The sequence below is a fragment of the Brienomyrus brachyistius genome, chromosome 2 (assembly GCF_023856365.1).
Source record: "Brienomyrus brachyistius isolate T26 chromosome 2, BBRACH_0.4, whole genome shotgun sequence".
Taxonomy (NCBI): domain Eukaryota; kingdom Metazoa; phylum Chordata; class Actinopteri; order Osteoglossiformes; family Mormyridae; genus Brienomyrus; species Brienomyrus brachyistius.
The window spans coordinates 12,560,350-12,588,277 of NC_064534.1; the positions used below are offsets into that span (position 1 = coordinate 12,560,350).

Below are 27,928 nucleotides of genomic sequence, written 5' to 3' on the forward strand. Positions count from 1 at the left end.
CAGATTGTTTTCATTTCATGTTTTCCAAATCCAGGTTGGCAGCTGCATGCCTGCGCATTTTTGTTCGAGTCATGAACTTAGTTAAGTTGCTTAACTTGAGGGCTGTAATGAAAATGTGATGTTTTTATGACTTGGAAATGTTAACTAGCAGTCCATTTTGAGTAAAGCAGTTTCAATGTTTTCTTATTCTCAGAGACAATATTAAATTAATCCCTTTTTACCATTTTTAATATGTACTGCTAATAAGCAGAGCATAATCACAGCTTAGTTTCCAGAAGAGCAATGTTTAAGAAATCAGCTTTTCAAAATAACTGTCAACCATTTTTTAAAATCGATATTCTGGTGTACAGTATGTTTCTGCTAATAATTACACGAGTTAAAAATAAGTTTTGTGATGAATACATGACTTCCGATGCCCTTCGATCCCACATTGACTTTCATTGATGACTGCAGAGGTTGGTACAGATGAAGAACAAGCAAGACAAGCTTGAACCAGTTTGTTCTCACAATTTCACCAACCTGCTGCTACATCTTGTTGCTATTTTTCTGACCGCGTTTACGCAATCTCACAATTCCTCATTTAAAACCCTAAATTAAAACCTAAAACCCTTTTCTAAAGGAGAAGTCTTGAGATGCATGTATAATTGTCAACCGCATGCTTTTGAAAACATATTTATGATCTACACATCTGGTTAACTACATGTATTTTCTTACACATTTAAAGGCGTACAATTTTTGACCATTCTGCAGTATTTTTCTGCATTCTAGCACATGGGGGAAGGAATCTTTACATTTTTTTATAATCACACATTAACTAATCGGAATCGATGATCCATCTTTGGTAAATCTCTTGAAAATGTTTCAAAGTTAACATCTTACGACATCACATAAATTTAGTGAAACTGCTAGGCATTATCTGGAAAGTAGTGTTGGGGACACAAGGGATTGTGAAGCAGTGAAGAGGCTGTGTGGGGAAACTGGAACTTCTTGGAAGATTGTCTCTGGTTTGGCCCCTGGTTTGATACTATAGCTGAACTCAGGTGATGACACTTGGACCACGGCGTCCCGTCCGCTCGTGGACGTCTGAAATCTTCAGCGCGATGGCAATGAGGGGTCCAAGCACAGCCTGGAAGGACAAAGGAGCTACGATCACTCTTAAACAGGCCACTTCCATCATGCCAAATGTAAGGAGATCTTGGGGCCAAAAACGCCTGAGGGTGTCATTGTAAACGCAGCTCATACTGTTGAATTGCTCAACTTGTAATAATGAATCCTTACTGAGGAATCCATCCATCCATCCATCCATCCATTTTCCAAACCGCTTATCCTACTGGGTCGCGGGGGGGGCCGGAGCCTATCCCGGAAGCAATGGGCACGAGGCAGGGAACAACCCAGGATGGGGGGCCAGCCCATCGCAGGGCCTTACTGAGACAACTGAGTACTATTAAGAGGACAAGTACTGATAATTCTCTGATTACTCCATTACAGTAATCCAGTTTTGCTGTTATTTTATTGTCAGGCGTCATCAAGTTAACGTAGACAACCACAAAGTGCTTTCCTTACGAATGTCCTACTTGGGTCCTCATTCTTCCCTAAGGCATCTTCATTATTGTGATGGCAGAATCCTTCCAGCCTGTTGTGGGTGATTTTCCTTCTGTTTCACCTTCAGTTTTCCAAAGAATTAAGGTACTTACCAGTGCATTGAGTCTTCTCACAGCATGTCCATAGTAAGGCAACTGGTTGTACTGTAACAGGGTTTATTCACATTTTTTTTGGTACCCTGATCTGATCCATTCAATATTTCTATCTGTCAATTCCAAGTTCCGATCTGATCTTTTAATAAATATTTAAATATACATGTAGACACAGTAGCCTGCAGTACATTCGTTGTTTAAGTAAAGCCTCGCAAGGGTATCCTACCTTATGGTGTTTCTTAAATGTCTAATTAGATTTGTCGTATTAAATGGAGCAATGTGAAGAAACATTGCTAGTAGCAAGCAGCAAGTCATGTGACTTGTGAAAAACTACTTGTTTGGCTCTCAAATTTTGTCATATTATTGACGTGATATTTTGTTACAATTTAAGAAGTTAAGGCTTTTTTGTTAAAAAAAAAAGAACTTTCAGTTCTGAGAGAATAAGATAAAAAAACAAATTTACACATACACGCTAAGGTAATTTCGCTTTGATAAAATGAATGTCTTTGTACACAAAGACACTGGACCTGGTGATGGGATATTTTGTGGAAATATTGTGCAAACCAGGGAGGTTGATAAGGCGTGGAAAAATTCTGCTGAAACCTGATACCTTTGGTACTAGTGATTTATGAAATTAATGACAAAATGTATTATTTTAGGCATTACAGACCTTCACAAACAATCATTGCTGAGGCTGTTAAAGCGTGAGAATATGGTGAGATTTTGACCTGCGGAGAATCCCAATGCGACACACCCACAGCTATAAAACTGCACACTGAACCAAAGGCTCCGTTTCTCAGGACTGCACAGGGACGGATTACGGACCAGGCCAGTGGGGCCACTGCCCAGGGGCCCTTGGGGCGCAGGGGGCCCGTGGGGCCCCTAGCCCAAAACAATTTGCAACGCTTATCAACAATGTATTTTCGTTTGTCTATTTTAGAGGGCCTACATTCTTTGATCCTCTGCCTACAAGGGCCCCTGACCCTATAGGGAGGGCGTTTGGCTGCCAAGGGCCCTTGAATTGTGGTGGTTGTGGTGGTGGTGCTGGTGGTGGTGGTGGGGGGGGCCCTCGCGAACGTTTTGCCCAGGGGCCCACACAACCCATAATCCGTCCCTGGACTGCATGTCAGAGCACACTGACGCACGGCGACGCAGACGCACCTGCGACTCCCTGCTGTGCTTCTCAGGGTCCCTCTCGTAGCTCTCTGCATATATCCGGATGGTCGCCCCACCCCCCCCGCTACTGCCACTCAGTCGGAAGATGAGTCTGGACGCATCCGAGAAGATGATTCTCAATCCCTGTGGGAAGAGCAGTAGAAACACACTAAGCTTTCCTGCAGGAAAGTCACTGCGACAACCCCAGCCTCAAGCCACAACAAAACCTCAGCTGTCTACATCTTCTGCCTTTATAACATTTCGTTTTATTTTTAAATTTTCACTTTTGATTTCTGCGAAGGAAATTAACATGCAATAAAAAAATTAAATTTCTAGGATATGCAGGTTATTTGCACTGCATATACAAATCAAAATGAAACTTGGAATTTGATTTAGAAAACAAACAAAAAAAAATGCAGATTCTAATTTATGTTCTATTGAATTGCAAATAAGAATCGTAGATATAAACGTTCTTCCATAACTACAAAATCATATTTTTGCATTTCTCTCACATTTATTAGGTCAAGACTAATTCTCATCTGCCGAGGGCCCCTGCTTCCTATGAAATGTGACAGTATAGAGATGGACAGAAGGCAGTGCTGGTGTTAAGGTTTATCGTGATATTTCATTTTCCATTAGCGGCCCTGATACAGTTCCACTGAAGAAAGTATTTAGCCTAAACCGCTGCAGTGCAATTTCTAGCTGTTAAGGGCAACGCCGAAAGTGGCTCTGGATAAAATCGTCAGCAGGCAAATACAAAGCTCCGGTCCCAAACCACTAGATGTCGCTGTTGTACAAGGGGAACGGGATTGTGCTCACCATAACGTGGTTGACATAGTCAGCATTAATGAGAATTGTTTGTTACATATTATTGGGCAGTCCTGCCTAAACGCTCGTTAAAAATGGAGAAAGCCAGCAGAGGCTGCAGTCCTACCATCACTCCGATTCATGTGTGATGGGGATGAATTCGGTAGCAGACTCCAGAGACAGCTGAAGCATAATTCCTATAAACCCCTGGCATCAGCCCCTGTCATCAGCACTCCCCCAGGGGGCAAAGTTTCCACCAGGACCCCACTGCAGGCGAGATGTTCCAACAGCACACAAGACAGCTGACACCCCCGTCCCCCCCCTCCCCGCACGACTGGTCCCTATAAACAGGCATGGCGAAGAGGGACGACAGCTGAAACAATCCCTGTCTGTCTAGAATATCGGAAAGTCATCCCGCGATAAATAGGTGTCACGCAGAGACGACGGGCTGCGCGATTTTCCAACCAAACAAAAAAAAGCTTTTTGCAGCTTTTTAAGACGTGACTAATGAGGTGGTAACTGCTGTAGGAACGGTCTAGAAAGGCTAATCTAGGTGATGCCGATTGGTCGTTGGGGTCTAATCCCTCTACTGATCAACAGCTCCTTCCCTAAAACAGTATCTCTTCTAAATCAGCACAGTCTATCGCATTAGTAACCTGAGCGATCCCACTGCCACATTTCACCTTCTATGGAACTGCACTTTACGTGCATTTTTTAAATGTACATTTTATGTTTAAAGTTTTGTCTTACCTGATGTCGTAAGTCTGTGCTTCATGCCGCACAGGTTGCGACACCGAGAAAAAATACCTAGTATGCTCGACATATCTGTCGAATAAAGTGTTTCCGAGTCTGAGTACCGTTTCTGTATCAGTGATGCCATTTCGCTAACTTGTTTGCCTGTAGCCCCAGCTGTTTGTGCGTGATGTTTGGATCCCCCCCAACAGAGACAGGGTGTGCTGGGACAGGTGCTTATTAAAAAATTCAATTCGTAATTTCTTTGCAGACACTTTCAACAAAGGCAACATGCTATTTTATATCAGTGTTTGAAATAAGACTTGGGTTAGGTACCTTAGCAAAAGGAACCAGACTTGAGCCAAGGTTCTTAAGGCTATGAGTACATCATGCTAACCACTACACTATCTGGTGGCCTATACAGCTAATCGAGGACAAGTGAGGATGATATTGATAGAGCAACTAGGACAGTATCGACAGAGCCAGCAAAGAGGGATGTCAAAGGAGGTGAGGTTTATAAAGGAAGGGGACTGCTTTAATGACATTCGGTGGGATTATGACAGGGAGGTTGTCAAGGGCTGCATTGGGTCAGGGGAAGGGGAATACGGAGAAGGTAACATCTGCTCAAAGACAGAGATGGAAGTTGACCGGATATTCACCGATTGTCTCTTCTGCCGCGAGCTTTTACGTTCTTATAAAATAGGAACTCTGTGATTGTCCTTACTCACATTTCCACTTCAAAGGTTCTTGCTTATGTCAAAACTGTTAACAGGAACTGATCTGATTAATCTGGGTGGTTTTCCTAAAGTGAAACTGGTATTCAACACCAAATAAAGGATTGTGGCAGCTGACGTAATACATGCCAGTCCTGTAAAGACACATGGCACTGAAGAACCTGGACGAGCCCAAGGTCCAGCTTTGCCCAGATTACTATGTAACTGATCTGATCAACGGCTGGAGAATTAGAGCTTGTATAAACTGATGCAACCTGAACGACCAAGAGCAAATGTCACCAACAGCTTAAACAGGAAGTAGTGAAAACAGAAGAGCATCAATAATACTGACTAATATTGATAATCAATTAAAAATCAATTAAAAAGTAAAACTTCACTATGAACTGACACATGCCTTTCAAATCTTTAAGAATAGGGGGTTTCCTTTCAGAGTCTATAAATTTCTTTTACTGACTAGAGCCTTGATGTTCACTAACCCTCCAGCCCCTATATCCCAAGCAAACCATTTGCTTAGCATCTGCTAGGACATCAGCAGTTCCAAATAGAGACAGTCTGGCAAGTTATTGTCCCCTTGGAGCCCTCAACCAAAGGAGGAGAAATATTTCTAGAGATAGTTGGAACAATCTTTGGAACACAGTCATGGAGTATGACTGCAAGCCAGCTTGCAGACATCTGACCTGGTTTCGGGCCACTGTTCCATCCACTGGATCGACGTACTCATAGTTGTCTGCCTTCTCGACGCTGTACACATTGTTTGCGACAGCAAACTTCTGGCTAGTGAAGGCTTTGTCCGCGATCAAAGCCTCGAGATCCCTCATCAGGTAGAAAGCAATCCTGGGTTCCACGCCCTCATAATCAAACCTGAACATAAACACAAAACACACACAAACAAAACTAGAATCCAACTAAATCACTTTGAGGGAATGAAATGCATCTTGAAAAACACAGCATTCAGGCAGTCCCATAAGCACAGGCAAAATGAAAAATGCATGTGTTGGTCAGTGCTGGGCATTTCAGGACCAGAAGCTACAAATCTACTAACCAGCTGAACATAAAAAGTCACAATCACAGAGTACTAAACTAGTTGGTAGAAACAAAACCTTGGTCTGGATTTGTAGCTTTTGGACCTGAAATGCCCAAGACCGCTGTTGGTATAAATTTATCAGTACATATATCCCACAATGCATTTGCATAATGTGCAGAGAATCTATTTACTGGGAAAATCGCTGGTTTTGAAGAGAGACCAGTATCATAAGACGGAAACTCTAAGCGATGTCTTTGTTATTTTTAGATCATTTTCATTTAGTTTCAGAACTAGATAGTAAGAACAAGGCTCACTGAGTTTCTGAAGTAATAAAAAAAGCCATTAAAAAACATCTGGGTTACTTTTACAGAGACCCGTTATTGTGAGCTTGTTGAAAGATTGCAAAGTTGGAACATACATGCAGTAGGACTATTGCCAAATCAAGTAAATTACCATAACCTCCTCAAATTAAAACTGTCAAACCTATATAGTTTTGGTAGGGGTGCAGATAATATAAATATTACAGTAAAGCGAGATCCCTGGCAAACAGATCACCACCTATGGAAGCTGTGGGGGGAGCAGGAGGGCAGACCAAAATAACAGAGCCGTCCCTGACACCGGTCCCCTCCTTTGGCAGCCGAGCACCCGGAGCAGCGCAGTCTGACTCACCGACAGAAGTAGTTACGGCCCAGCTTGGCCCAGTGGTCCTTCATGATCTCCTCAACACCCTGTTTACGAGAGGCTATGATGGAAAGCCACATGAGAACGGACCACAGGCCGTCCTTCTCGCGGATGTGATCCGAGCCTGTAGGGGCACATGGGGAATGAAGGTCGGAATCCCACAGGTGACAGACACACACACACAGACACACACACACACAGACACACACACACAGACACACACACACACAGACACACACACACACAGACACACACAGACACATACACACACAGACACACACAGACACACACACACATACTGTACACACACAGCTACACACAGACACACATACACACACACACACAGACACACACACACATACTGTACACACACAGCTACACACAGACACACACACACGCATACTGTACACACACAGCTACACACAGACACACACACACGCATACTGTACACACACAGCTTCACAGAGCCACATACACACAGACACACACATACACACACACACATACTGTACACACACAGCTACACACAGACACACACACACATACTGTACACACACAGCTACACAGAGCCACATACACACAGACACACACACACACATATACACACACACAGCTACACAGACACACACATACACTCACAGCCACACACAGACACACACACAGTCATACACACACTCATACACACACACATACACACACACAGGCACACACACATACACAGTCACACACAGACACTCATACACACGCACACATACACAGCCACACACACACATACAGACACACACACACAGTCATACACAGACACACATTTGTATTCATATCTTTGTGGGGACCATGCACTCATTTCTATTGGCAAAATGCTCATTTCAACCAAGGGTATAACTTTGGTTAGAACATTAGGGGGTTGAGGTCTCCACCCATTTAGGGGAAAACATTATTTGGGGGGAGGGGGAGGTCATATTACCCAGTTTTGTTTTTTTGGGGATGGTTACAACACCCCCTTCCCCACATAATTTACATCCATGATCCCAACCATGATGACCTTAACCCCGACCCAGCCCTAACCCTAACCCTAATCCTAACCCTAACCCTAAACCCTACCCAGCCCTAACATTAACCCTAGCATTTTTAGTTTTTTGATTTATTATTTTGGTTTATGTAAGGGACAAACCATGACAAGATGTGCGGTTATACGAAAATAATCAGTGACGCTTTGATGTAAAAAGAGACGGAGGGCGATTATCTTCATATAACTGGGGACCTCAAAGTGGTTTATCCCGCTTATACCACTGCTAATAAAGAAAAAAATTTAATAAACTACTCACAATTAAATTCAGAAGAAAATGATTTCAATAACCTTAAATAATGTGCCATTGTGCTCTTAAAAATACAGACCCTATAACGACAGAACATCTGGTCGGGCTGCTCACCGGAGGCAGCAAGTTACCATAGAAACCATCAACAGACCGGCACTTTGGTTTGGAAACCCAGGAAAACTGCGCTGATAAAAAATTGGCGCTTATTTATGAGTAATAAGTCACACAGGCTTTTATACTAACGTTTACTAAAATGTTAAAACACCTTAATATATAACTGTTATTAGGCTGCCGGAACTTTCTGTACGGTTACATGGAAATAACCAACACCTGTGTGACATCTCTGGACCAATAAGAAAATAGTATTTACCAAAGCCATGGCATAAAATTGGATTTGTTTGGCCATAAAACTCAGCATGTAAGTCATATGAGGAGGAAAGAAACTTTTCCTGCTTAACTGTGGAAACTTACACGTTCACTTGCCTTACCGTCTGTTTATATTTGTGGCATCTTTAATTATAACAATGTAATGATGTAATAATACTGTCTTTAGGTGTCAGTGAAGACCAGGGGTGGTCTGTGTGACTGTGACTGTTTATGTTCGTGCAGAGTACTCAGCTGGTAGGTTGTAATAAAATCTTTGCCTGGGTTTTTACTTTCTGTATCTCTAATGAAGATTATCTGGGACCATCGTGAATGTGTTTTTTTCCTCTGGGTATGAAATTCTTCTACTGTTCACTTTCTGCCGTGACTATGCAAGTTTCCCACTTGTGGGACTAATAAAGGATTACCTTATCTTATCTTAAACATTTATAATCTCAGAACAAGGAGGTGTGATACACACTGAGGAAAAATATATTAGAAAGGTTGCATATAACTCTGCCAAAAGGGTCAAAGGGAATTAAATAGAAAGTATATCCCCCGAGAGCAGTGAATAAAATGAAAAACAATAATCATCAGTTTCATGGTAACTATTGCTCTGGAAGACTTCAGCTTAGCAGATGGGAACATTGCTGGGAACATCTTCACTTGCGCTCATAATAAATGACTACTCTGTGAAGCAATCATTGTTTGGTTAAAAAAAAAAAATCTAATTTATCAACTCCAAACTTCTATCCTCTCAAATTATAGCCAAGCAGACTGTTTATATCAGGCACAGATAAAGACCAAAGACAAGGAAAGATAATTTATATAAGAAGATTAAGTTCACAAGGGGGAGATAGAGCAACACAGCTAAATCAAGTTCTTAACAGTTGAAGTTCTTGACAGTAATATTATGATTGTTCTTACACAATATTAAAATGGCACACTTTACAGACCCCATATTTAAAATATCCAAACTTCAACAGCAAAGACAGAAACTTGACACTGCGGCGGTACTATTTTAAACAGGGGAACAGAGGAGTAGTTGTGTACCAGAGGAGTGTAAGGCCTCTGTGATGCCCTGATCTCAGCACCCTTTCCAAAGTTATTTTAACTTGCTTGAAAATAGCATCCACCCTGGCCATTTCTCTCAGGCAGTAGACCAGACTCCGTAGTGAATTTCATCAGCGATTCATATTCACAGGGCCGTCACAGTCATGGGTGCCACATTTAAATGGCAAAAGGACACCAATCTGAGAAATGGCTCGAAAATGACACCAATCTGCTCCTCGATGCGGCTGACAATGCGGGCCGCGGCTTCCGCATCCTCGACGTCAGCCCTGCCCTGGCACAACTACAAATTCAAATTTGTTTACCTGCCAGATTCACACTTTATACTTCACACAGATACAAAAGATGACATATTTACAGTCGAGCCGCTGCTGTTCTCCGACTGAGAGAGCTCTGTGCAGGGAACTAATCATCCGTGATGATTCAGTACACTAGCACCAGCTCTGCCGGTTGCCTTAAATGGATTGTGTGAAGCACAAACTTAAGATTCCTCTGGAAACCAGGAGAGCCTTAATCTGTACTGGTAAAAGATCCCCTTCAGTGTAAAGAAAATGACTCATCAAAGAAAGCCTCTCCCGTTCTGTGGACGGCTGCCAGCGAAAGCTGCTGAGTGACGATGATTCACAGAGTTTCTTCCTTTTATAGCAGAAGAATCGCTGTTTCTTGCATCAGGGGATACCCATAAGGCCAGAGTGATGTCAATTAAAGTTAATTTGCTGTAGTAATACAAGGGCAATGATCTCTCTGCTTATTTTCAATCAAAATACTGATAAGAGGCAGGCATGCGGAGCTTGGGAGGCTGTGGCCAATTAAGCCAGGCCACATCTTTCACTTTAAGTTTCACGGGATTTTACTTTTATAAGAAATGGTTGACTCACATATCTGAATGTCATAAAAAGGGAAAAGTGAGAAGATCATATTGTTCGTACCCATTGAGGGAGAGAATAGATTCATCTCAGGTGGCTGAAGCTTCCCCGGTGTATGATGTTTACTGTCTGCAGGAGGGCCCAGGGCAATCTCCCTGCGAGCTCACCTGTGCCGAAGCTCTCCTCCCCGCAGAGGGAACACCTTCCGGAGTCCATCAGGTTCCCGAAGTATCTCCAGCCGCTGGGGGTCTCGTAGAGGGCCACCTTCAAGGCCTTGGCCACTCTGCAAAAACCGAAGCATGACATAATAATAGTTATTTAGCAGATGCTTAAATTAATGAGAGACATAATAGGTGCCAGTGAACCAACAACAAGAAACACATAAAGCCCAGTATGTGCTGCTCATATATGGATCCGTTTGCTCTAATTTTGACATTTAAAAGACCAGCTGTACTGATACTCCTGCCTCATGCCTGTTAATCAATGCCTGCAACCACAGGCACAGGCACACTATGCAGCGTAAAACTAATTGTGCTTTGACTGATCTTCATTGTAAAATCAAGGTAAATCGAATCACATTCATTTGAAGTTTTAAGGCAACTTTAGACCTCAGTAGAGACTGATTTCAGAGAGAACAAGTTGACCATAGTCAAAAAAAAACTGAAACTGAAATATAGATATTCTCACTATACTCATCTGGTCTAGAACCCTAAGACCTTTTTATGGTAAAGTCAGTCCAGTTTTCTGAACAGATATACCTGAGTTAATATTTGAAAACTATTTATCATATACTTCCTGATCACAGGAAGCCATGTCTTAGCAACTCAAAAACTAATGCACTGATTCATCTGCAATTTTAAAACATGTTGCAAATCTCAGCTCTTGCCTGACTAAGTTTTACGCAGCCAGCATGAAAATCTATCTGTATGAACTTTTCCCAGGGCTTTTAATGCTTCCTAGTATTCTGTTTCCAAAGTGTTTAACATTGATTGATCTTGCCAGAGGTTTTATTGATCCAGGCAAGTTGGGAGGTCAAGCTGAGAACTGAAAAGCTTTTGTTTTTCAAAAAAAAAAAAACACCTCTAGTCTTCTTGTCTAAAACAAATACTTTGGAGTCACCCAACACTTCAGTACTTGTTCTTCCTTTATTCTGAGGGAGGGTGATGCATGTGGCAGAAGGTTAAGATGCCTTAGATATTTCTAAGACAGTGACATCAACAGCTGAACACAACTGGCCAACTGAAGCAACTTCAAAGCGCCGAACTTCCTTCTGAGTCACCACTCATTCCACACCAACATGTGCGAATCATTCAGCCAACAGCTACTTCACCACAGTGTAAAATGTGATCAAACACATTTTTCATTATTTTGGCTAATTTCTAAACTCAATGCTTAACATTTGGGTAAAAAGCAGACTTAGAAGGCCAAGGAAATCCAAGTCTAAAATGTCAGCATAGACTGGGGTCTGGGCCCTTGAGAAAGTCAAGGCTCTCACAGGATAAATACTTTTGGGTAATGACACAATTTGTGAACCTGTCACATAACTGTTGTGTGATGACAACATGTTACCATAGTAACCAAATATAACCTTACCTGGAATTTAGTCAGTATATTCCTTTTGTTTATTTACTGCATTTTTGTTACTCGTGCAACAAGTTTTTACGAGTTTTTAATTTAAAACTGTATTTTCTGATAAACATATCTAGAAACTTTTGGTCTTGTATAACAAGCAAATTATGCTTGACTGCTTGGGTGTTTAATTTCAGCAACAACAACCAAAGTAGGCATATATTACCTCTCCTACAATCCATAGCTTTATATATGCTCATTGCATATCTCACATTACATGGAAATCAAAGTGCAAGCAACAGTTCAACGGATCAAAACCTACAGGTGGTTTCTTAGTACTACACTGGAACTGCACCTTAATGCATCCACCTTGACCACACAATCTTTGCTGCACTTGCACTCAGATTACCTCCAAGGAGTCGAGATTTCAGTGGCTCAAAGAGCCACCTTGCTAGGTTTAGCTAATTCTCTTGTAATGTCTTGTTGGAGAAGCTGGGATGAGCTTTACAAGTCTCAGTGTAGAAATTAGGGCTGTAACATGAGAAAGCAAGAAGAGAACTTTCCACTTCTTAATAAACCAAATTTGATGGCATATTTCTTTGAATTCACATTGCTAGACAGGCTTCTTAAAGTATGAAACAATTTCCAGTTCTCTGACGTTGTTTGTGGTAGTACAGGCAGCTTATAAGACAAGGGGGAAAAAAGAACATTTTAACCTTTGAAACTAAGGGAAACACGACTCTACTGGGTCTATTCAGAACATTTATTCGGCGAAGCGTCACTAGAAACCTGAAACCTTTCACACACACACACACACACACACAGAATAGGTATCTATATTTTGTGGGGATTATCTATTCATTTCTATGGGCATTACCTTAATCCCAATCATGACAACGTTAACCTCTACCCAGCCCTAACCAAACCAAAAGAAACCAAACAAATACAAGGCAAGGTCAATATTACAGGTTTATCTCACAGTGTCATATATACCGTACATGACCACACACACACATACAATGGTAGACGATGGGCAATTTAAGGATTCTGGTTCACCTCACCACAGAGCAATCTGACATGCAGGATAACATTACTAACCACACTTGTGGTTCTGTAGTTTGCCTTGAGAGACACTGTGCAATGTTATACGCTGTGATGTACGCAAAAGAAACAAAAACAAGATAATGATTTGAAGACCAACTTGACCTGCAGAGACGTCAAGTTGACCAGATGATGTCACGTCACGGGACCTTTCAAAGTGATGTATTAAAGCCATGAATAAACTGTGCAGTTTATTTACAGACGCACAGTTGGAACAAACACATTTTGTCTTCACGGTGACATCTTTGAAAATGTACAGTTCACAGAGAAATGTGTGACACCATTTTGGCTTTTTTCAGAGTAACGAAGTGAAACGCGACCGTCAGTGAGCACATTAAATATTTATCACATTTCCTAAATGTTTCATCGTCTGTTTGTATTAGCTGGAAAATACCCCAGAGTCATTTTAGTGGGCCAGCTATTCAAGAACAGTTTGAAGTACAACATGTATGACAAAGACCACTTCTGACTAATGCTGCTGACGATTTGGAAGGGTTGTGTATAGACACAAAACACTTTGGAGTCTTTGGAGTTGAGGTAAAATTTTGAGTCGCTCTGACCTCCAAAACAATGGTAATAATAAAGGAATTCATAATAAAACAAACATGACTCATCTTCACTAACACCCGTAATGCACTGTGTGGCAGTTTAAATTAGTTTGCTACTTAGCAGAATATCAGTCAAGAGACCCGTGTCATGGGTACAGCACTGTGAAGCGCACTGCGCTCTTGACTACATATGGTTAAGAACACAGCGAGCAGCCCCAGGCACGTGGACAGCACTGGCTCCCACACATCTTGGAAGCAGCAGCTCGGTATATTCGCCTTTGAAATAAAGCAAGTCACAGACAGGACGGCTAAACAACCACCAGCTCTTCCAATCACTTAATAAGGAAAAACGGCAGGTACGAGGCAATCTGACCCTCTGGGTAATGTTTGTTTTGAGACTGAGCCATGTGATCTCAAAGCTGCACGCACACATGCATGCAGAAGGGGAGGGGGGGGGTACAAGAGAGAGAGAGAGAGAGAAAGAGAGAGAGAGAGAGAGAGAGAGAGAGAGAGAGAGAGAGAGAGAGAGAGAGAGAGAGAATACCACCATACAGAAACTTAAACTTAGCCTGTTCTCCATCACAATACAATAAAATAAATGGATATCACAACTCAAAGACAAGAGTGTCATCACAGGATCAACTGTCTCTCCATCACTGCCAAAACACACCAGTCTTTCATTCTGTTTATTATGAAAAACTGAGTGCCATTTCTTCCGAAACCCTTTTCATGTGACAAGTGTCACATTCCGAAAGAACAGTCCAATAAACACAGGCTCATGTCACGTCTGAGTCCCGCTGCGTAAACAGGAAACGGTGTAATAGCAGAGTACTGCCACCCACACATCTGAAATGCTTTTCAGTTGCACTTTTCAGCTTCCAGCATATCCTGATGAAAACCTGTGACCCCTGTAGCTCTGTGATTATCTCCAAGCTCGTGGCCGGATTTCAAAGCCAGCAGTATTATATGCGGTACACGATCAGCGTTTCTGGAAGTTTCCACTTTCCTGAAATGCTCACCGCGAACCACTAGGGAAAACACCATCTAAGTGGCAGAAAATTCACCTTTGAATAAGCAAATTTAAGACAGAATATATAACACAAGGCTTTAACAAAATAAACATTCAGTGGAGTTCACACTTCATGTTTTAGACCACTGCTGAAAATGAAACAATTAAAAAAAAAAAAAAAAAAAAAAAACATTAAAAACAAAAACATTAAAATTAAATTAAAAACATTTTTTAGCAAAAAAAATGTTGTCTTGGTGCCCTTCCCTGGAGAGCTTTCCTGGGGGGGGGGACTGTTCAGTTTCCTTAGCTGTTTATTACACATATCATCCATTTTAAAGTAGAATGCAATAAATATTAAGACATAAACCTGAAGCAGCTAATGCAGCAGATATCTATCCATCCACTTTCTGAAACCACTTGTACTATTCAGTATTGTGGGGGTGGGGGGGTGCACATTCACACACCAGTCACTCACACATCTATGGTAACTCTGGGGGTAACTAACTTCAGCATGTCCTTGGGCTGGGGGGTACCCAGAGTAAACCTCATGACATGCAGACTCCACACACATGGAGTCATGGTGGAGACTCAAACGCTGGTCCCAATGGCGGGAGGCAACAGTGCTAACCACTGCACAACTTCTCGACCATGCCAGCCCGGTAGCAGATGTGTAGATGCCAGTATACTTTCATCCATCCATTTTCCAAACCGCTTATCCTACGGAGCCTATCCCGGAAGCAATGGGCACGAGGCAGGGAACAACCCAGGATGGGGTTGTTCAGTTCAGCCCATCGCAGGGCACACTCACACACCATTCACTCTCACACGCACACCTACAGGCAATTTAGCAACTCCAATTAGCCTCAGCATATTTTTGGACTGTGGGGGGGAAACCGGAGCACCCAGAGGAAACCCCACAATGACATGGGGAGAACATGCAAACTCCACACACGTCACCCAGGCGGAGACTCGAATCCGGGTCCCAGAGGTGTGAGGAAACAGTGCTAACCACTGCACCACCATGCCGCTCCGCCAGTATACTTCCAAAGAGTAAATAGTTCACTGGATGATCCAGTGGTTTCTTCTTTTCAGCATGTTCACCAAATCAGAGTAGTATGATGTTATTTGTGGCACTGCTGGGGGGTGGGGCTGGGATCTCTCAAACCAGTAATAAAATGGACCTTCTGACCTCTGACTTTACGCTGACATTTCTGCTGTTGGCCAACATAAACAAGGCCTAACTCTGTCATGGCAACCCATCTCTCTAATGCTCATGGAGGCCTAACTCTGTCATGGCAACCCATCTCTCTAATGCTCTAGCACCTCTTATCTTGTTAGGGCAGTGCCATGACAACAAAGGGAGCCTGTTTTTCCAGCTGGAGATTCCCCATTTAAAATACATCAGCAACTACTGCTGCATAACTAGCAAGAGCTTTTTAAAGTAACTAAACAAAAAAATAACGTCTTAACATGGCAAACGGTTCGTCAGAGTTTCTGTTCGTGAAAGGCCGCCACAATACTGTGATCGAACATCTGGTTAGAGAAATAAGGAAATCCTTGTATTAAATGGACTGTCACTCAACTTCAGCTTTAACTGTGTATCAAAGAGGACAGGATCGTCTCTAATAAGCGAGACGCAGCTGATGACGGAAAGATGCGGTAAATGTTGTCGTGATATTATTTCGGTAATGCGTAGAAAGCGAAGCCCCCGGCGGACTCAGTGCTGCAGTACCCCGAAGAATCTCTGTCCGCACTGCGACAGGTGTCGCGTCGGCACCGCTGGGCTGATCCACTTCATAGCGGGGGAAGGACATCAGGATTTTAAAACAGGTGCAGGCTCAGAAATGTGCCCCGGCCGCCGCCCCTCCGCTCTCATTGTAACCGTGGGGTGCCAGCGACCCGGAGTACCGCGTTTAAAGGCGCCGTCGCTCAGGGAGTCACGTCTGGACTGCTGCACTGCTTTTTGTTACTTCAACGAGTTTATGGGGTTTATGTTGGAAAGCAGTTAGCGACATTTTTTTAAATGACAATCAAGGCTGCCAGTAACTCAGAATATACCACATACATATGCAGCCTGAAAATTAAATAAGACTTTTGAATTACAGAATGTGAAAAGTATCCCTTTTTTCATTATTTAAGTCGATTGAGTTTCTGATATGTTTTTATGCAAACATCCTGGCAACGGGCACAGCAGTAGGTCCTCCTGTGGGGCCGATCAGACAGATGTTTTCCTTCTTGCTGCATTCCGCCTTTTCCCAGGCCGAAGCACAAACCCGCGCGCCGCCGTGTTCTTTCCTTGCATAGGCACGGCGGATCCGCATGCCGCCGTAGCGGATTCCTCGCGGCAGTCACGTGAGACCGCGCGCACCCAGCTTCCTGGGATCACCGCGATACAGGCGCGTGCCTTTCTGCCTCGCGGTATAATGCGCATCCGCGCGGGTCTGTTCAGCGTTATTTCAGTTAGGCTGTCTATATATGGCCATGCATTTGGAGGCAAATATAAAGATGATAATTGTGCACGATGTGCCCAGAAAAAAACAACGAACAAGCCACCCCAGGATTCTCGACTTAAAATGAACAGATTAGTTCCATATTTTGAATTAATTCATAAAGTCATTCACGGACTTGTGAATTTAATACAACTTTATTCAGAGAGCGTATATGGTGAATACATAGGCCTATGTGAATTGACAAATCTCACTTTCGTTAAGGGATATTGAAATATACCATGCCCATACTAATATGTAACTGAGCACACACCCTGATAAAAGGAATGTATTATGCTGTCAGAATTAGTCACGCTGGGGGCACACCTTTCTACACAATAAAGTCTTTATCGGCGCTCTCAGCAGACTTAACGTTAATAAACAGAAGGCTGGCGCTTAGAAGGAGAATAGGGTTGCTTATTACAAATGTGTATATCGCACAATAGTAATGATTTCCACGAACCATTTTTGATCTATCAAGAGCCCGAATTTGCTTGTTCCTGTAAACAAAATAAAGCAGAATACCAATAGATTCTGAGCTCCAAGTGTGGCTCTGATGTCATGGAAATATTCTGATGTCAAAAAAATACAAATAGGCAAGGCGCCAGCCCCGAATGTCCTGTTGAATATATAAAAATATAGTTATGAGGGAAAAAAGCCCAGCAAATCCTGATATGAACCTGTGATGCCTGCAGCTGTGAGATTATCTGCATGCTGATGAATCCTATCTGGGTTTAATGTTTATTCTGACATAAATGCCTGTTCTGCCTCTTGCCTTCATTATTCAATGCTATCTTTTAATTTTGACGTACCTTCAATACATACTTCCTGGAGACTTGTTTTGCTAATCCCCTGGATTCCTTCAAACATTTCATATGTTTACAGTAACATTGTGTACAGTTATGTCTGTTAAATAAAAAATTAAATCGGAACACTAGAGCGTTACGTTATTTCCGAGCCAGCTGCCAATACTAATAGGAGTGGCGTGGTTTTTATTACCAGAAGTTTCCCTGCAAATCTCTGGCCAAACAAACATTTTCATTAAGAAAAAAAGTCAGCCTACATTAAGGTTCTTAACCTAGATATCTGCACTGTAATTGTCCTTACTGCCCATGACAAAGGCAACCAGACTTACAGTGACAGCTTTTACATCCAGTCTTTAACTGCCTATGCAGTGGGGGCCTGTGTGGGGGTCAGAGCAGGCCTGGAGCCTATCCCAGGCAGTATAGGAACAGGGACGCTGTAACACAGGGGCTCCTGCGGGCTGAATCTCAGGGTCTCTGCTAAAAAGCCCCCCCCCCAGTTGACAACTACACCATTGTGGAAAATTGTTGGGGGCCCACTGATCATGTTAATGTGCCTAGGGGACATGCGTAGGAGACCAGCCAGGGAACACTCTCAAAATGATGTCAGTTCATCACAGGGTACATACTTACAAGGAACCATTAACAGACACCAATTCACCTAACTACATGTTTTTTGACTGTGGGAAGGATCTCAAACATCCCTGGAAAACCCACACAACAAATGATTTGCATTATTCTCAAAATTTACAAATTAGTCACCCATTAGTCTCAATGGCTAGCATTAAAAATGAAATCTAACAAAGTGAACATAGCCAGCAAAGTCAACTGATGTCAGTGGTCAAATTATTTCTCTTGAGGGGGCATTACATCAGTCTAACAGTTTCAGAATGAATTGCATAATGTACAGTACATGTGATTTTTTTACGATGCCAAAACAGCCTGTAATAAAGCAGTCAAATTAATTTCAGGATGTGAAAAAATGGTAAGAAAACACTATGGGACCTGAATAAGCGTGAATGAACTGGACTGACTAACATGGTATCATATTTTATCTCATGGGGTGCTTGGTCATTACTGTGTTTCACTGTTCCACATTATTATATTACATAACAGATATATTTTAAAACACTTCACATGATTACACAAGGGGGCTGGATGAGCACAATCTCCCAGCTATTTTTGGGAGGTGCATATTTCCTCCTGCATGTAGAGGCTGAGCTCAGTCTGTTATTCATAGCAGATGAGCATCGCTGTGAAAGACTCAACCTCCTCCCTTAAACAATGCCTACAGCAGCATGCAGAAATTATAATAAGGACCTACTAAAGTTTTAAATGCATTTCAAACATCTAAGTAAATATTCCATCCATCCATCTCCCTTACAGGGTCCTGAGGGTTGTGGTACCTGGAATCTATCCCAGGCAACTTAAATATTGTATTTCATGAACAGAAAGCTACGTACAGGAAGCACACCTTCAACAATCAGTTGGTTAATCAAATAACCATTAGAGGAGTGTTATTGTGGGCATACGGTTTCCATACAAACCAGAACAATCATTTAGAAAAGTCATCAGATAAAATATATATGAATTTAAAAAAAAAACGTTCTGCTAATTATGATTTATAGTTTTCCAAAAAAAGTAATCCATTTAGACATTTCAAGGTGACCCTACCGGAGTGGACAACAGGTGTGGTCATGTTTAAGAGTGAATAGAATTATAAACCTTGTACCCCCCCCCCCACAAACAGAAGGTGGTAACCTGGAAACAGATGGCAAGTGGCATTATGACGAACAAGGCTGGGGGGTGTTTGTTGTTTACACAGGACAGGGAACTAATGTAAAGATGGCAGATAAGGAACACTGACATGCTCCGAATACACACAGCATCAGCATCGAGCTATGTAGACGTGCATCATACATAGGCTTCTGGGCGGTGGGAACTAAGAACGTAAAACATACAACTGCATTTATTCATAATATCAGATACCGCCAACTCAGCGATATTTCATGAATCTCACTTCCCAAGGCATCAAAGCAAAACAAACAACACACACAAATAGCGCCTCATCTCCCCTCACACACAATGATGAAACACGTGTCAGTTGGGTTGGAGCTTCTCTCATGGACTTGGGCATTAATGCTGCTGATTAGTGGCCGCCTTCTGCATCATGCCTGGCTGCCAGCGCTTTGTGTGGCTCTCTTTGTCTAGATAAAGTGGTTGGGTGTGGGTCTGCGGCAGCCTGAGGCCAGGAAAGCCGCTGTCGTAATATTTGTTGACAAACGTGATGGATTCAACCACCCCCAGTCAGCCATAAAGTCGCCCAAGGAGCCTGCCCTTTCCCCCGGGATTGTGGGAAGGAGGATGGGACCCACAATGAGAAGATTGGTGGTTTTGTGGAGCACATGTTAAAACTGGAAATGTACTTTTTAAAACCACATTAGATGATTCATTAGCTAAACCAGCTTTCTATAAAGGGAAGTTAAACATCCTAACACTGAAAGAATTGAGCACTAAGATCCTAGGATGGGTAACCTAGACAGGCCACACAACATAGGACTACTTACTTGTCCAGGGCGGTGCTGGTTGGCATGCTTCTCGCCAGACCACGGAGTCCATTCTGCCTAAAATAAGGGATGCAGGAGGCGTTGGCAGCCATAACAGCCACGGAGTCAGATGGCTGAACAAAGAATCCATTCTGGCCCAGAATCATGTAGCGATCCTGACGGAAAAAAAGACAAAGACCATGAAGACCAACCATTGGCATTAGCTGAAAAATTTAGTTACAGACCGTGTTAATGAAGTTACTCTCAATACTAATCCATTAAAGACAGAGATGGAAAGTTCAGGTCCAGAAAGCTGACTGTGACTCTTCATACTCAACCAAACAAAGCCTTGGTCTGAATTTACCCTTTCTGGACCTGAACTTTTCACTGCTACCATTAGTGGATTACATTTGTGAGTAACTTCCCCAGCGCACATGTTACAGCATAAAGTGCTGCATACATGATAAATTTTTCTGTTCTTTTAAGGTTTTTTGAGCTGGTTGTTACTTGAGGACTATTTTTACACATGTGCTACTCAAGCAAATGTTACAGACTTTTGGCAGAAGTATGAATAAAATAAAAGGTAAAGTGTTTCAGGTATATTGTTGGTTATTGCAGGATGTAAACTTGGAATTGTGCCATACAATAATTTCAAGGAAAGGAGGGCAGGACATGGAAGCCATGTACCCCATCGGCGTCAAAGGCTGCACCAAACCCAAACTCTCCCCCCTTCATGGACTCCACCAGCGATGTTGCGTAGTGCAGGTTGGGTTCAGGCTGTTGGCCTCCAAAGTCCTCCAAGGGGACACAGTTGACTGCCGAGTTAGCCGGGGCCCCCAGCTCATCACACAGGATCCTTCTGACATAGGGGCCCATTACTAGAGAAGCACAGAGTTTCCATGATTTTTGATTCTCATCCTTTTGTCATCCATGTGGTGGCTCGCATTTCATAAAACTTACCAGTGTGAGCTGAATGTGTTTGTATAAAACAGGAAATATATGCCAGATGACAGGTACTTTACACTAGAAATATGCAGGATAAATGTTCTGCCAAGCCCATCTATGCCTGCTAAGTGTACATAACAAGAGCAAAAACGTCTGTGAAACAAAATGACCCTCGGCCTGCTTTGACATTCACCTCCATTCATGGCATCTATTCTGATCTTCAGCTGCTCCGGTCCGGTTAGGAGTCCCTTTATGGCGTTGAAGTCAAAGATGCCACGGAGCATGTTGAGGTACACCTCAACGGAATCTACAATCTCCACTGAAAACAGGACCAGAAAAGCAGAAATGTCAGAGAAGCCAGTTCTTTGGAAGAGAGGGAAGTTCTTAAAATGTCCCCATATGCCATAAATTTTCAGAAATATATATTATACATACATGTGTGTGTGTGTGTGTGTGTATTAGGTGTATATAATCACATTGTGGGGACCAAGGGTGCTTTTCCACTGCACCAGGTACCGTACTTTTGGTACTTCTATAAAGTACCGAAAGTACCGTACTTTGTGCAGTAGAAAATCGCCCCAAATATCCCCCACAATGTAATAAAAACCTGTGTTTTTCACATTTTGGGAACCATTTTCAAGTCCCCACAAAGATCTGTAAATACAAGCAAAAAAGTAAAATGCCAAAAGTCTTGTATTTTGTTTGGTTACTTATGGTTAGGGTTAGTGCTGGGTAGGGTTAAGGTCGTCATGTTGTGATTAGAGTTTTTCCCAAAGAAATGAATGGAGAGTCCCCACAAACATATAATTACAAACCTGTGTGTGTGTGTGTTTGTGTGTGTGTGTAGTGACAGGCAAACGTTTTGACATGCCAAGCTGCCTACAAAGGAGAGTGATAGTGTTGCATCACATGACCCGGCCACCTGAATTAAACACAGTAGAACTGGTTTTGGGGGAGGTTGACCAGAGAGTGAAGGAAAAGCAGCCAATGGGTGACAGGTGGGAAAGCATCCCAGGAGGCCACCTCATGAAGCTGGCATAGAGGAGACAGTAGGGTCGGCCTATTCCTGGAGCAACTGGGGTTAAGGGCCCAATGGTGGGATCAATTTGATGACCCAGGGATTTGAACCAGCAACCTTCAGAGTCCAAACCCATGGTGGCCCTCCCCTCCCCAAAAAAATTAATGTTGTTTTGTTTAGTACTTTTTTGATCCAGGCATTTTTTTCTGATATGTTATGTTATTGTTTTGATGTCTTCAAAATGATTTTAAAATGCAGAGAATAGTACAAATAAACCTTTCTATGGGTGGCCGTGTCCATACTTTTGACTGATATGCATAGGAGCTGCAGTGAATTATTAAACAGTTCATTTATGTCTGCGTGTGAAAGTTATTGGAGTGGTTTTCCGGCAATCTCTTCGTGAAATGAAAGTGAGTAGAATGAATTAGTCCTAGAGCATGTGACATGTGCTTAGAAGCACTACATTTACATGACTGGAGCAGCAGGATGGTTTACAGTGTCTGTATAGGAAGAGTACCTCTGAAAGGCTTAAACTTGTTCTCCAGGTCAAAATCCTGTCGGCCCAACCTGGATAGGTCAATTCGCAGGTCTGGGCAGATAGCGAACTCCTCCAGTGTCCTGCTGACCTGGCAGATTTTTTCTGTGACTGTGTCAGGAGAGGGACCTACAACGGGGAAGAAGCCAATTACAGTGCTGAAGACCGGCTAACAGACGAGCAGTGAACCACATACAGTCCTGGGTGCAGTTCAAAGGGGAATCAGCACAAAAAGAAGAAATATATGACAATAAATCTATTTTATTAAAGCAATTTTAAAAATACTGTTGTCCATGTCAATTTTAAATATCAGGATAGCGCTTATAAATACAAACATGCAAGTGATATTTTATGTAAAGATACATCAGGATCTAAAACCTGAAAGTGAAAAAAGAAAATCTTAATATGCTAATATGGGTTGAAAAGCAGTTCTCACCGCCATTGGCTACGTTGAACTTGATGCCAAAATCCCCCCCAGGCCCCCCTGGGTTGTGACTGGCGGTGAGAATCATCCCTCCGATAGCTTTGATCTTTCTGATGATGCACGACACGGCTGGAGTGGACAGAATTCCATTGTGTCCGATGACCAGCCGCCCGATCTGCAGGGTGGAGTGAAGGCTTTGAATTTGCAAGGACACCTGTGCATTCTCACGGGCCTGGACAAAGCAGGTGCATTATGTGTGACTGTTATACAGTGATTATGTAATAAAGACTATGAATACATAGATTTATTAGTTTGCTACACGAAGCTGTTGTTTCAGAAAAAGTCTAGTCCTTACATTTCTCATCTGGTGTAATTTTTTATGCTGCCTCTCTTGATGGGGGTCACAGTTTTTGGTAGTTTTATGTATAATTCAGTCTGTAAAGGGATGTCTGTAGGGCAAGATCTATTAGCTGTGTTCTTGGACAGCTCAGGCGCAAACTATACGTGATCGGTTTCACCCAAGGGAGATTCTGAAGTCTCAGAAGTGAGCGAGTGACGTAATCCACGGATACCGTGGGGAGCAGCAGTGAGGTGGGGTGGACGGTCTGGCCAGTGGGACCACAACGTATCTCCCTGGTTGGGCTCCGCTTCACTGCCTCTGTGCTGCGGTGAGGAAGGAGCAGTCCCTTTCCCTCGATTTATGACAGGTCACTGATAACAACTTACTGTGACTTACCGTGGTATTCGGCAAAGTACTTTTTTTTATTGAGCTATTTTAATTTGTATTAAATCTGGACATTTATGTGATTGGGTGTGGTTGATTTCACATGACATACCCCAAAACCAGACTACACAAGCAGAAAACAAACACGAAACTAATATTCCACCACAATGACACAATTGTTTCAATGAAACATGCACAACTGTATAACACACATCTGAAAAGAATATTGAAGGATTACCATAAAGTATGATAAAATTGTAATGCTGAAGAAATGGGAGTTTTGTGCTAAGCTTGATGACAGCCTAGCAAGCCTGAGTGTTGTAGGCACAATTCCCTCTTGAGGAAACAGCTGCATAACACACAAACGCACACACATCTTTATGGGGACGGGTCATTCATTTCTATGGAAAAAATGCTAACGCTAGCTATGACAACCTTAACCCCTACCCAGCCCTAACCATGACCATAAGTAACCAAGCAAAACACTGGAGTTTTTGCATTTTTAGTATTTTTTTTCGTTGACGTCACAGATTTTTATTAAATTGAGCTTAAAACAACGGGTATTCATCACGTTCCCATGCGTCCCCATGATGCAAGGTATACCCGCTTGCGCACGCACACACACACTTACATACATGCGCGCATGCACACACGCGCACGAACACACAAGCACGCGCACAGGCTTGTAAGTATATCTTTGTGGGGACTCTCCATTTATTTCCTTCGGGAAAACTCAAATCCCAACATGACGACCTTAACCCATATCCAGCCCTAACCCTAACCATAGGTGATCAAACAAAATACGAGACGTTTGACATTTTTACTTTTTTGACTGGATTCACAGATCCTTGTGGGGACCTGAAGAATATTTTTTATGACGTTGTGCGGACCAATCAGGTTTTTATTACATTGTGGGGGACATTTGGTCCCCCACACTATAATACAAACCTAACCCACACACGCGCGTGCACGCACGCACGCACGCACACACACACACACACACACACACACACACATACATATATATATATATATATATATATATATATATATATATATATATATATATATATATATATATATATATATATATATATATATATATATATATATATAGACACACACACACACACGCTTTGTCTTGGATTCAGTCATTTCACAGAAGGCAAGCTAGTTACAGAAGCTACGCTACCCCGCCTAACGCCTTAATTAAGTCACTGTAGGAGCAGCCAGCGTTTTCATGTGCAGTCGCACAGTAAGACAAAGCCATATAAGGTCCCTTTTAAGATGCTGTTAGTGTTGACAATGAAGCGAGTATTTTATTGCCTTGAAAACCGTTCCATGTATGCTCCAAAACTGCTTGTTAAAACAAATCCATGATTAGTAAGCAGCATTAATCAAATCTATAACTTTTTTCCGCACCATGTAGTGGACTTTATGGAAAACAACTTATTGTGCAAATAAACACGTTATTGTGTTTTACCGTACTTTGTGGTTTAGCCTTCAGATGTAGAACTACCGAGATAGCAATTCTTTCGAAATATTGTACCTTTACACTGATCTAGGGTCCACTTTGTAAATTAACGTTTACGGTCTATTTTAAATACAGAATAGAACACGAAAGTGACAATGTTTTCATCCCCAAGGGGATATTGTATTTGTAACATGCTACACCCAACGGTTTGTATAACCGAACCATAATTTCATTCCGGCTTTTAAATTGCTTTTTGTTTACATGAGTATAATATTACTGTAGGCTATTTTTTATATGCTATTGTTTTAACCATTATTCAGCTATCTGGGAACAATAACACAGTAGAAACCTCCTATAAATGATCGTGCGTGTTAAGTTCAGCGGAAATATTCATGATTTTTTTCTGGCAGGAGTCCATTTGGCGGGGCATCCCTCAGCTAGGGTTGGTTAGCTAAGGGGGAGTACAGCTGCGCACGGAATAGAGGGCAGGGGGAAGGATACCAGCGCAGATAAGAATATGATAAAACTCCACAATAACAACCACAACGAATTCACTATTTCAAATATTAATGGTTATTTTATTTTCAATAATGTTTGCATTGGTATTACGTTGGTAAATTAAGTGCCGATCGCATTCTGAGGGCGGGTGTTAAGCCAGCTTTTAAAAACTTTCGTGCAAAGTATGTTCTTATTTATTTTAGCCTGTCTTGTTGCAATCACGACAGTCTTCTGTCTCTCTGTGAAATTTCCTCTCATTCCGTCAACAGAAACAACGGCAGTTAACAAAACGCATTTTGATTAATTTAAATTATACTAAAATGCATTTATTGGTTATTATTTTAAATGACAATCATACACGTTTCGTAATGACTTACAGGTGCATGTAATACTACATTAGACTAATTGTCATTAAATACCTTACTGTAAGAGAACAAACACAATGTATGGCGCGGGATGTGAACCTACAACTCTTAAGTTAAGTCTCCAGTATGAGTTTTACTAGTTGGTCTAAAGGCAATAACTGCTGGAAAAAAAATTACAATAATCGTAAAAAATGTCATGGGTGGTTTTCTATAATGATAATGAACCTCAAGTTCATGCATGACTTTGTACCTGAGACCTGCTTATAAGTTAAGCTGTAAGTTTGAATAAAGGAGGTATAGTTCGTTTTTAACCCTTACCCCATTGGCGGCAGCCATCTGTACAATAACTTCGGTAGCGGTGCGACTGAAGTACCTGCCGTCGCTCCCTACCACCATCGTACAGCCCTGACGGTCCCGCAAGTCGATGGAGGACAACACGCTCTGGATGTAGTTTTGCAAATAATTTCTCTTCGTTTCGAAAACTGCTGTTTTCTTTCTGAAGCCGCTTGGGCCCGGTTTCTGGTCATCGTAGGGGGTAGTCTGGACAGTCACCACGGGGATTGGATTAGTCTCCATAGTCTTCGGAAATCGTCCAAAATGTGCAGATTCTTGTTCTTCTCGTTGAGCACTTCTTGGACAGATTTACTCGTGAGACAAAACGATGCTACAACTGCGGGAAACTGTAGTTCCTATGCCTTCTCCTTTTGCTTAGAGAAGCTTGCATTCGTTTTTGAGGACCTGATTGATACTGAATGGTAGAGAGATCCCGGATTCTGTTCAGTTGTCTCTTAAAAACAGGATGAGCTCGGACAGCGCACTCCAGTGCGGCGGCTTCCAGGGGGTGGAATGGGCTTTGATGTTTCCGTTGCGTGTTAGTTCCTTCCACGTTTCCCTTCTGGCAACACTTTTGTAATAGAGGTAACGCAGACTTCGGCGAGCAAACGGAGAGAAGTCTCTCTCTTGACAACACCACCCTTTTCAAATAGTTCTTTCAACAAAGACAAACGTCTGCCAAAAAAAAAAAATCAGGGAGGGCCAAAAATCTTTGCAATCAGCTGCAACTAATGCCAAAAATAGGTCATGGAGTAGGGGGAAGAGAACTCTGTTCGGGCAACGTTGTAACTGGATGCTTTTTGTGTTCAGCACTTGTCAGATTGAGTCAAGTGCTGTCAGTATGTGGGTTCAACTAATTGCCCATATCTGCCCATTGAAGCTGACATTCGGAAAGCAAAGCGTGTGCTATATATAATCAGCGTAAACGGATGTCATAATGTCGTCTGCGACACACAAAAAATATTCAATATTTTCCCTTCTGAGGAAAATTGACCAATCCAGTCCTTATAACCCACATTTGTCAGTGAACAAGACTACGCAGGATTAGGGGCATCCGAGGGGTATGGATATCCTGGCAGATTCCGGGGGTCCAGCACTTGACCAGAA

General features: G+C 42.3%; 1 protein-coding gene across 1 annotated transcript; it reads right to left on the minus strand.

Annotated features, from left to right (window-relative positions):
* Nucleotides 1–206: 206 nt before the first annotated feature.
* On the minus strand, nucleotides 207–27,575 carry pgm5 (phosphoglucomutase 5). The gene is made up of 11 exons (XM_048981409.1): nucleotides 26,807–27,575; nucleotides 23,440–23,602; nucleotides 22,986–23,132; nucleotides 21,644–21,769; nucleotides 21,193–21,383; nucleotides 20,527–20,681; nucleotides 10,611–10,726; nucleotides 6,816–6,951; nucleotides 5,800–5,983; nucleotides 2,856–2,993; nucleotides 207–1,126 (listed from the first exon to the last, which is right to left on the minus strand). Exons 1-11 carry the CDS (start codon nucleotides 27,062–27,064, stop codon nucleotides 1,037–1,039), a joined length of 1,704 nt encoding a protein of 567 aa, XP_048837366.1. The 5' UTR covers nucleotides 27,065–27,575; the 3' UTR covers nucleotides 207–1,036.
* Between the last annotated feature and the right edge of the window lie 353 nt (nucleotides 27,576–27,928).

Excerpts from the sequence above, each read along its gene's own strand:
- pgm5 (XM_048981409.1), bottom strand. The coding sequence starts at position 27,064 with ATGGAGACTAATCCAATCCCCGTGGTGACTGTCCAGACTACCCCCTAC. Across the intron at positions 21,770-22,985 it reads CAAGTTTAAGCCTTTCAGAG|TGGAGATTGTAGATTCCGTT; the intron begins GTACTCTTCCTA and ends TCCTGTTTTCAG. Across the intron at positions 10,727-20,526 it reads ACCAGCACCGCCCTGGACAA|AGTGGCCAAGGCCTTGAAGG; the intron begins GTAAGTAGTCCT and ends CGGTTTTTGCAG.